Below are 10,380 nucleotides of genomic sequence, written 5' to 3' on the forward strand. Positions count from 1 at the left end.
GCCAGGATCCCACTCCCACCCTGTGGGTCCAGCGCTCACTCGCCCGCTGGCAGTCCCCTATGCTTCTCCCTCCTCCGAGGACTGCCCTCCGCAGCGCTGCTTGTCGAGCTTCAGGTCTGCACAGGACAGCTCCCTTCCCGAGGCTTTCCTTGATGTCTGGGCTCCAGCTGGCCCAGGCCGCCCTCTCACAGTGCCCGTCCCACCTGCCATCTCTTGGAGGTGACGGGTTAGAGGGCACGGGCCGGAGACCGCGCCTCCCTTAGTGCCCACGGCCCAGCTGGCGGAGTCTGCGGTGGATGGGAGGCCCTGAGCAGCGGGGAGGCTGGGCCTGAGCCCAGGGGCTGGGAGGTGGAGGCTGAGTCCTGCCTGAGTGTCCCTTTAATAGCTGCTGGCTTGGCCCCGCTTGGCACCTGCTTCAGCTCCCTATTCAGCTGTGGCTGCAGCTGCTGTGCTGACTCACGCAGCCTGGCCGCCAGCAGGAGCTGGGAACATGGGCTCCCCAGGCGCCAGGGTGGGCTGGGGGCTTCTGGATTACAAAACGGAGAAGTATGTGATGACCCGGAACTGGCGGGTGGGCGCCCTGCAGAGGCTGCTGCAGCTGGGGGTCGTGGTCTACGTGGTGGGGTAAGAGAACAGCTTCTGGGTGTGCTGGCCGGAGGGGTCACTGCTGGGCCGAGGGGCGAGGGGCTGAGTCTTCAGGGTCTGGGCTGGTGGTCAGCGTGCAGGGCAGGAGGTGGGGAGAAGGAAGGCTCTCTGTCTGTCTAGAGGCTGGGGGAGTGTCAGAGCAGGTCCTGTGCTCAGGTGCCTCCCTGCATCCTTCCCGGGCCTTCTCCCAGCCCCGTGCTGGACTCCAGCGCCCAGCAGGATGGGCCCCCTCCCCGCACCGGGGGCCCTTGGCCAGGCAGGAGGTGGTCCCTGACACTCGTGAGAGCTGGAGCACTAAGGACCCCGGTAGAGACCACTCGTTCAAGCTGGGTTGGGGGCGTCTTTGAGGAGGAAGCGGATCTAGACAGGGCCGGGGAGGCTGTTGGCTGGTGAAGGAGGTGATGGCGGGTGTCCCCAAGCTCACAGGTGCCCGGCAAGGGCCCTGGCCCTCTGACCCATGGCCAGAGCTCTGGCCTGGGCAAGGGGTTTGGTGCGGGAGACCAGGTGGAGAGAAGGCAGGGCCCCGGAGCCCCGGGCTGGGAGTCAGGAGGATGTGGGGGAGACGCGGCCCAGGGATGCACCACACTGCCTGTCCGTCGCCCCCAGGTGGGCCCTCCTCACCAAAAAAGGCTACCAGGAGCAGGACCTGGACCCCCAGATCTCTGTCATCACCAAGCTCAAGGGGGTCTCCGTGACCCGGATCGAGGAGCTGGGGAACCGGCTGTGGGACGTGGCTGACTTCGTGAAGCCACCACAGGTGGGTGACCCGGCGCCGCTGCTGGGCGCTGGCCCCTCTGACACCCCCCCCCCAACTGTGAGTGTGTGTAGGGGGAACGGGGTGCCAGCTCTGGCCCAGGGCCGTGCTCAGGGCGGGGCCTCAGGGAGCCGTGGCCTTCCAGCGGAGAAGACGGTCAGGAAGCCAGGCCGGGGAGACGCGTTCAGCAAGCCTGCATCCGGGGCTGGTAGAGATGACGCGCTGGGCATGGCCGAATGCCGCCTGTGCACGCTCGGATGCTCTGTCGTGTCCCGCTCTGTGCGACCCCATGGACTGTAGCCCCCCGGGCTCCTCTGTCCATGGGATTCTCTAGGCAAGAACACTGCAGTGGGTTGCCATTTCCTCTTCCAGGGGATCGTCCCGACCCAGGGATCAAACCCTTGTCTCTTATATCTCCTACACTGGCAGACGGGTTCTTTACGGCTAGTGCCGCCCGGGAAGCCCACAGGGGGATGCTGCTCAGCCAGAAAAAGGATGAAATAATGCCATCTGCAGCTACACGGGTGGACGCAGAGACGATCAGACAAAGACAAGCCATATCACTTACATGTGGAATCGGGAGTGTGACACGAATCCACACATCTACGACACGGACTCACAGCTGTAGACCCCAGATTCGTGGCTGCCAGGCTGGGGGGGGGGGGTGCTGGCGAGGGAGGGAGGGGGGGGGCAGTTTGGGATCAGTAGAGGTGAACTATTACAGAGTGGGTGAGCGATAAGGGTCTGCCCCGTAGCACAGAAAACTATACTCAGCACCCTCCACTGAACCACAGCGGAGGGGCCTCCCTGGTGGTCTGGGGGTTAAGACTCCGCCGTCCCGAAGCAGGGACCCAGGTGTCATCCCTGGTTGGAGAGCTAGGTCCTGCCTGCCGCGACTGTAGATTCCCACACCGCAGTGAAGATCCCATGGGCTGCAAGTTAAAGAACAATTAAAAGAACATAATGGAAAAGAAAAAAACAAAAAGTCTGCATCTGGAAAGGGGAGGAGTGTCTCGGAGCTCAACGCGTGCGCTACAGGGTGGGCTGGGAGGGCCGTGGGGGCACTCCTCCCCTGCCCCCTCCCACGCTGTGTCTCCTGCCCCTCCTCCCGTCACCCAGATTGTCCGCTGCCTCAGTCTCCTCCCGTCCTGCTGACGCCCAGATTCTAACCCTGGTGACCCCCACCCTGAGCACAGCTGCCTCCCGGGGGCAGGCCCACCTCATCCGACGGGAAATCACCTCCCGCCCTCCGCATGGCCTATCGTCCTCCAGTGACATCCCTCAGTGTCCATGTTGGGCCCACTGGACACCTCCCTGCCCCTCCCTCTGGTTCATTCCACTTCCTAACAGCTCTCACGGCCGCCCACGTCATCCCTGGGTCGGGCTGACGGAGGCCTTCCGCTGGGCCCCCATGCAGCAGCCGGGCTGGCTCTCCCAGCCCCCACCTGCCACCCTCAGAAGCCTCCTTCTCGTGGGGGTCCACCAAGCCCCTCTAAGTTCCCTTTATTAATTAATCTCGCCGTGTCGGGCCTCAGTCGCGTCCTGCGGGACCTTTCGCTGTGGTGCACGGACCCTCTAGTGGGCAGCATGTGAGCTCAGCTGCTCTGCAGTGTGTGGGAATCTTTCTTAGTTCCTGGACCAGGGATCGAACCTGAGTCCCCTGCACTGCAAGGCAGATTCTTCTCCACTGGACCAGCAGGGATGTCCCCACCAGGCCCCTCTGGATCCTGACCGCCGACACCCCTGATGCCTCTTCCTGGGCGTGCGCACCCCAGGAGCCTGCTGAGCTTGCGTGTGCCACATGCAGGCTCCAGGCATCGTCGACCCCCACAGAGCTCCCCTCTGGCCCCCTGGCCCCGGCCCTGTCTGCAGTGAGGGATCCACCTCGCCTCTAACCTGGATCTGCAGTGTCTGGAATCAGGGGGCTCTTGGAAAATCCTGCCTGAGCGACTAAGTGAATGTGGGAGGCAGACATGGGCTCAGGAAGGGTTGCAAGCCCCACTGAGCTCCTGTCTCTGACCCTTGCCACACTGGAGGGGTGTTTTCCTGGGGCTCAGGGCTGGTGGCTTGATGGAGCCAGGGCCCCTCCCCGAACGAGCCAAGCTGCCAGCTGCTGGCCTCTCCTGGTGGGGGGCGGGGAGCAGAGACCCAGCCTGACACTTCTCTTCCAGGGCGAGAACGTGTTCTTCTTGGTGACCAACTTCCTTGTGACGCCAGGACAAGTCCAGGGCAGGTGCCCAGAGGTAAGACTGCCCGAGGGCTTCCCATGGGTCCCTAGTTCCAGAAGTGTCTGGGCCCTTCCACATCCTGGTCCTGCCTCTGGGCACTCTGGAGGTTGTCCAGGTAACACCCAGAACAAGGCACAGAACTCAGGTGGACTCCGACAGCCAGAGGCAAGCTGGAAGATCACCTCCCTTTTCTAGACACAGCTTCTATTAATGTGTCCCGGGAGCAGCTTCCGTTCCTGTCTGCAAACAGCACACTGCTGCCCAGGCCGAGCTCAGGGCCGCTCACTATCTCAGCGTACTTTGCCCTGCAGCTGTGGTCCCCGCCATCCAGAAAATCTCACCGTCCCTAGAAACCGCACCTTTCCTCCTCACCTGAGGGCATCCCAGGGTGGACCTCTGTCACTGAGCCCACTGACCCTTCTCTCCAGCTGTGGATTTTTAATCCGATTTTTTTCAAATTGTGATAACATACACGTAACATCAAAATTACCATCTTGGGAGGGGGGTTCAGAATGGGGAACATGTGAACACCGCGGCAGATTCATGCTGATATGTGGCAAAACCAATACAATATTGTACAGTAATTAGCCTCCAATTAAAATAAATAAATTTATATTAAAAAAATAAAACAGCTCAAAACAAAATTACCGTCTTAACCATTTTTAAGGGTTCAGTTTCCAGGCTGTGGGTTTTGCTTAAAGAGTCCTGACCCAGGACACCGCCTTGGAAGCTTACCTCTGTGATGCCCTTTTCCTTTCATCAAGGCTAAAATGTACTCACTCACTGGCTGGAGAGAAAGGGTGCAGTCAGCTGCCCCTGAGTACTGCTCGGTGGCCCCACTGCTGCTGCTGGGGCGTCCCGTGTGCCCGGTGGGCCCCATCTTCCCTTGGCAAACACACGATGCCCTTCCCTTTGCAAACTCTCGCGGACGTCTAGTCTTGGTTCAGTGTGTGGACAGCCCTGAAGTTTTGCTGGGGCTGTGGTTCTGTCTTTTCTGGAATCCATGGGATTCCTCTTTGCTCCATGTCCCAGCTTCTGGCTCTTCCCATGAAACGGCGGGGGCCGTGCCGTAATGCATCAGATCTGACCGGCCGCCTTCCTCAGAGCCGCTCCTCCGGGGGTCCTGGTGGGCCGGCCCTCCCAGCAGTGCAACAGCCTTCAGAAACCCGCAGAGCCTCCCCCAGGGGCTGCAGAGCCCACCCACACACACCAAGGCTCTGGGGCAGACAGCCAGCCACCAAGGCAGGTCCTGGGGTGGCGCAGAGGCTGCAGCTGGGAGTCCCCGGGGGCTCGGGCAGGGCTTCCCCCTGGACCCCAGGCTCAAGGAGGGTCTTCAGGCTGTGCAGGCAGAGGGGGCTGCGTGGGTAAAGGCCCCCCGTGTGGGGTGAGGCATCTCAGGAGTCACCTGCTGCTCAGTGGGGCTGGAGCCTCCATTTGGACTGGATTGGGGGGGGGTATCCCAAGGGCTCTGTGGAGAAGCTGGTCTTGATCACAGGAGCACGGCGGTGCAGGGGGCTCAGAGGAGGGGCGTTCCATCTCCGGTGCCTCGAGAGGGGCCATTCGGGAAGCCGGATGGAGGAGGACAGGGCCTGGGGGGTGCCCACGGTGGCCCAGCCAGGTGGAGAGGAGGGACAGACGTGGGACAAAGGTGGGGACCTCGAGGCAGGGCAGGTGGCCCCACACTGCCCTCCGACCACCAGTGTTCCCCACGCTGCCCTGAGCTGGATGCCTGGGCAACGGTGTCCAGCACCAGCCAGGACACATCCGCAAACCTGCATCTGTGAGGCTGTGCCTCCCTCTGGGGCCTGGAGCCCCGGAAAGCTCACCCTCTTCCCCGCTGGCTGACCCCCAAAACTTGGTCCCCTTGTACAGGCAGCCACGGCCCAGCCTCACAGGAGAACAGGCAGGGATGCGGTGAGCCTGTGTGCTCTCAGGCCCTCCCACGGGGCTCGCCCTCGGTCACCGCCCAGTGCCCCACCCGGCATGCCTTCACCCTCCCACCGCGCGCCACCTCCCCTGTTCCGTCCTCTGAACTGGACCAGAGCCGCTGGGTCTGGCCACATCACTCCCGCCCCCCCAGGAGGAGCGGGTCAGGAGTCTTCCTCAGCCTTGCAACTCTGCCTGCACCCATCTCCCACTGAGGCTGCCACCTGCGTGATTACCTGCAGCCTCCAGCTCTCCGGTATCCCCAGACTCAGACTCCCGAGGGGCTAAGGCAGGAAGGGGCGTGTCCCCCTGCCCTGTGGGGCAGGGTCCCCGAGGGAGGCCCCTCCAGGCCCTTGGCGGTCTGCTCTCTGCCCCCAGCACCCGTCCATCCCGCTGGCCAACTGCTGGGCCGACCGGGACTGTCCCGAGGGGGAGACGGGGACACAGAGTCATGGTAAGTGGGCCCACCCTGCAGGGCCTCCCCAGGCTGGGGGCTCCGGCCCAGGGGACCCCGGGTGGTCTGCGCCTCTCCTTCCTGTCAGCCTCCCTCCCCCAACCCCTGCCCAGGCCCCATGGAGATTCGAGGGCCTGGGGTTTGTCCTGTGTTTCCAAGGCATAAAGACGGGCCAGTGCGTGGTGTTCAATGCGACCCACAGGACCTGCGAAATCCGGGGCTGGTGTCCAGTGGAGAGCGGTGCTGCGCCCGTGTAAGCCCCCCAGGCCCCACGCCCGCCCCCCGACCACGGAGCCTGCCTCTCACATCCCCCCTCTACCCGGCAGGAAGCCCCTGCTTCTCCAGGCTGAGAACTTCACCCTGTTCATCAAAAACACCGTCACCTTCAGCAAGTTTAACTTCTCCAAGTAAGCGGGGGTTTGGAGGTGGGGGACAGCAGACCGAAGACCCTCCTGCCCCCTGCCTGGCCTGACCCCCTCCTGCCCCTCAGGTCCAACGCCCTGGACACCCAGGACCCCACCTACTTCAAGCTCTGCCGTTATGACCCCCGCTCCAGCCCCGCCTGCCCTGTGTTCCGCATTGGGGACCTCGTGGCTGCAGCCGGAGGGGTCTTTGAGGATCTGGCGCTGCTGGTGGGTCCCCGGTGGGGTGGGCGGGGCTCCTGGCGGCCGGGGAGGCCCCGAGAGCCGCTGGGCCAGTGCGCGCTGTATGCAGGGCGGGGCCGTGGGTGTCCACGTCCGCTGGGACTGCGACCTGGACAGCAGGGGCGCGGACTGCCAGCCCCAGTACTCCTTTCAGCTGCAGGAGCGGAGCTACAACTTCAGGTACGGCCCCACAGCCCCCGCCCGGCCGGCCCCCAGAGCCCCGGAGGCCCGCTGCGGGGGGCGGGGGCCCCCAGCACAGGCGCCGTCCAGCCTCCACTCTGCACCGCCTCCCCAGTCCTGCCTCCAGCATTCCCTCCACCACACGGGCGCCTTCTTATTTTACTTTTTCCTGTAGGTTTTATTTTTAAAAGTTCCAAAGCCTATAGAAGAGTTCAAAGACTAGTACCGTGAACACCCATGTCACCTTTGAGAAAAAGAATCTAATGGCTTGAGTTTCCTGAACTGTGTCAATAATAGTCCAAAATCTTTTTTATTTTCGAATCCAAGGTGTGGCCAGGCAGCTCGAACTGCCCTTATTGTCATGTCTGAGTCTCCCGAGCAGAGCCCCCTGGGACCCTGTCCTGCCGCCTCATGTCACCTCATCACGTGTGTACACACACATGTTCACACGCACGAGCACACACGAGCACACGCTCACACACGAGCACACACGTACACGCACGCGCAGAGCATACACACGTGTACATGCTGACACGTGAGCACGCTCACATGTACGAGCACACGTGAGCACGTGCTCACACACGAGTACACACACGCACACACATGTACGTGCTCGTGCACAGAGCACATGCACACACGTGTACATGCTCACACGTGAGTACACAGGCACACACATGTACATGCTCACACCCATGAGCACACACGAACACGAACACATGCTCACATAGCCCCCAGGCCTGGAGGCGACGGCCTTAACAGCTACCTAGGCCTTGCCTGGCCTGGCTGTACTGACCCCCCCCCCCCCCCCGGCTGCTTTGTGCAGAACTGTTTCATGGCCTCTGCAAAGCCAACCTGAGGGCCCCTGCAGAGCCTTCCCTGCTTCCAGGGGAGAGTGCGGTCCCCCCTCTGGACCCCACGGCCCTGGGCCTGCGCCCAGCTCCCCCGCTGCTGGTGTCTGTCTAGGGCCCCTTCTGCCCTGTTCCCTGGGGAGGCAGGGAGCTCCTGAGGGGTGGGACCCAGCTTGCTTTGCCCCCGTGTCCTCAGCAGCCTCCCGGAACGCTGGATGGGGCTGGGGGGTTGGGGGGTCAGCAGGTGAGGGGGATGGAGGCTGTGAGCGGGTGGAATAGGCCACCAGCCTCTCTCCTGCCCCCAGGACAGCCACACATTGGTGGGAGAGCCCGGGCGTGGAGGCCCGCAGCCTGCTCAAGCTCTATGGGATCCGTTTCGACATCCTGGTCACAGGGCGGGTAGGTAGGCAGGGTTGGTGGGGGCAGGGGGTGACGGCCACACCACTGGGTGGGTAGGCGGGCAGGGTTGGTGGGGAGCTGGGGGGCAGGGACGGTCATGGCTCAGGGCTCACCCCGTCTCTCAGGCAGGGAAATTCGGGCTCATCCCCACGCTTATCTCTCTGGGCACAGGAGCAGCCTGGCTGGGCGTGGTGAGTGCGGAGAGCGTGGGCAAGCATGCGCCCAGCCTGATGTCGGGTCTGGTCAGGGCAGGCCTGGGGGGTGGGTCTGGGCACAGCTTAGCTCTGCCGTCCCCAGATCACCTTCCTCTGTGACCTGCTGCTGCTGTACGTGGACGGAGAAGCGCACTTCTACTGGAGGACCAAGTATGAGGAGGTACGCTGCGCCCGCGGGGCCTGGGCGCCGCCTGTCCGGGGCTTCAGCCCGAGCCCCAACCTGCTGCCATCACCCATAGGCAAAGGCTCCAAAGAGGACCGCCCAGCCCGAGCAGACAGAGCCGGCACCCACACCCCCGCGCCCGGCCGTCCAGGGGCCTTAGAGGGGGCCCAGCGCCTGTCCTGACGGCCACGGTCGCTACCGGGAGCTGGACACGGAGGCTGTGGACCCGCTAGATGGCCTGCTCCCTGCTGGTGGGGGTCGGGGCTGGGAAGGCAGGGACCTCGCCTTGGGACACCCCCCGTGGATGGAGCCCCCAGGACTAGGATGGGGTGTGAGGACGATTCCTCCTGGGGCGGGGAGCGCCCCAGAGCCGCCTGTGCGGGGACCTGTAGCAGGGCGTGTCAGGGTGCTGTCCCGGGGCTCCAGCTGCATCTGTGTGTGGAAAACCGTCTCGCAGCTCTTCACCAGGGTGCCCAGCGTGGCCCCCTCACCACTGGCCCGCACAGCCCCTCCTCTGGCTGCACAGACCCCAGCCTTCTCCTCGGTCAGCACCCCCATCCCGAGGCCCCATCCCGGAGCCTCGGGGTCTAAGGCAGAGTGTCTCTGCTGCTGGGATCCACTCCTGGAATTCAGACTGGGGCGGGCAGACGGCCCAGCCCTTCCCCGTGGCAGCTCTCAGGCTCTGGGGATGCTGAGACCGACAGAAGACCAAGGACGAGCTGCTCCGGCGGCGGGCAGAGCCCCTGGAAACACCCAGCCCGCCCCCTGGAGCCGTGTGGGTGGGGACGGCTGGTGGGAGGGGAATTCGCCACCGCCCAAGGTCACCCCCAGGGCCAGCCTGCAGCAGCGGCTCTCTGGAGGTCCTGCCTTTCGGGAGCAGAGCCCCGAGGCTGGAAGGAATGTCCCAGACAAGTCCCAGAGGCCACCGCAGGCTGGCCAGGGTCTGGTATGCGGTCGTCACAGGGCCTGGGTCTGGGTCCCACCTGCTGGACTCCTCATGGCAGAGTTTTGGGGGTGCTCACGTGGGAGGCCTGGGGCTCTTTCTCATGGGGCCCAGAGACCAGGCATGCTGGCCGTGGCCAGGGCAATGACGCGGGCCAGCTGTGGAGGGAAGCGCCGGGCTCAGGCTGGGCCCAAGCTGCCTCTTGATCCCTAGAGCAGTGTCCGAGGGGGCGGGGGGCCCTCAGGGCTCGGGCGAGGGGTGTGGGCCCAGACAACACTGACGGATGGCTGCAAGGTCGGGGAGTAAAGCCTGCCAAAGCCACAGTTTCCCGCGTGCTCCTTACAGGCAGGGACGGGGCTGGTGGTATCTGCGGGGGCACAGCATTGCCTGGGAGACCGGCGGCCATGCGGCTGGGCCTGGGCCCTTCCCAAGGGCCAGGGGTGGGAGGAGAGCTGGAGGGCACTTGGGAAGGATTCAGGCTCTCGGGCGCCCAGCCCGGGGAGGCACCAGGGTCTGAGCCTGGAGGCCTGGGGCCTCAGTCTGCAGGTGCTGAGCCCATGGGTGTGTGTCTGGAGGTGCATGTGCTCGTGTGGGCGTGCCTCTGCCTCCCCAGGGGGGCCTCAGGCACACGCCACGCTCTCCGGGACCCAGGGAGACAAGGGCACCCCGGAACTCCGCTGCCCTTCTAGGCGGCCTCCCTGGGGCCCGGGCGTCTGTGCTGGGCCTGCCCCCCAGGGGAGGGGAGCCTGACTCTGCTCCTCTGCGCTGGCGCGTTGGGGGTTGTGGCACCCTCGGAGGGGCAGAGGGCACTGGCCTGAGTGTCCTCAGCCCAGGGCTGTCCCGGGCCGGCACCTCCCCCGCCCGGAACCCCAGCACTCCACCTTGCACCACCCTGTTCCACCCTGACAATCGAGCAAGCCCTTTCCAGGGGCCGGCGAGGACCCGATGCCTCAAGATCCACGGACGTGACAAGACCACACG

At 64.2% G+C, this 10,380-nt stretch overlaps 1 protein-coding gene across 2 annotated transcripts; it reads left to right on the forward strand.

Moving 5' to 3' along the window:
* Window positions 1-398: 398 nt before the first annotated feature.
* P2RX6 (purinergic receptor P2X 6) lies at window positions 399-9,722 on the forward strand. 2 transcript variants are annotated; one of them, XM_069557392.1, is made up of 12 exons: window positions 399-624; window positions 1,252-1,402; window positions 3,571-3,642; window positions 5,932-6,007; window positions 6,167-6,260; window positions 6,334-6,414; window positions 6,498-6,639; window positions 6,722-6,831; window positions 7,985-8,078; window positions 8,204-8,269; window positions 8,376-8,453; window positions 8,533-9,722. In XM_069557392.1, the coding sequence occupies exons 1-12, from the start codon at window positions 491-493 to the stop codon at window positions 8,614-8,616; spliced, it is 1,182 nt and encodes a 393-aa protein (XP_069413493.1). In that variant the 5' UTR covers window positions 399-490; the 3' UTR covers window positions 8,617-9,722. The 2 variants fall into 2 exon arrangements, with proteins under 2 accessions (XP_069413493.1, XP_069413494.1); XM_069557393.1 differs by having other exon boundaries at window positions 6,806-6,831.
* Window positions 9,723-10,380: the final 658 nt, after the last annotated feature.

Source organism: Ovis canadensis, chromosome 17 (genome assembly GCF_042477335.2).
Source record: "Ovis canadensis isolate MfBH-ARS-UI-01 breed Bighorn chromosome 17, ARS-UI_OviCan_v2, whole genome shotgun sequence".
Taxonomy (NCBI): domain Eukaryota; kingdom Metazoa; phylum Chordata; class Mammalia; order Artiodactyla; family Bovidae; genus Ovis; species Ovis canadensis.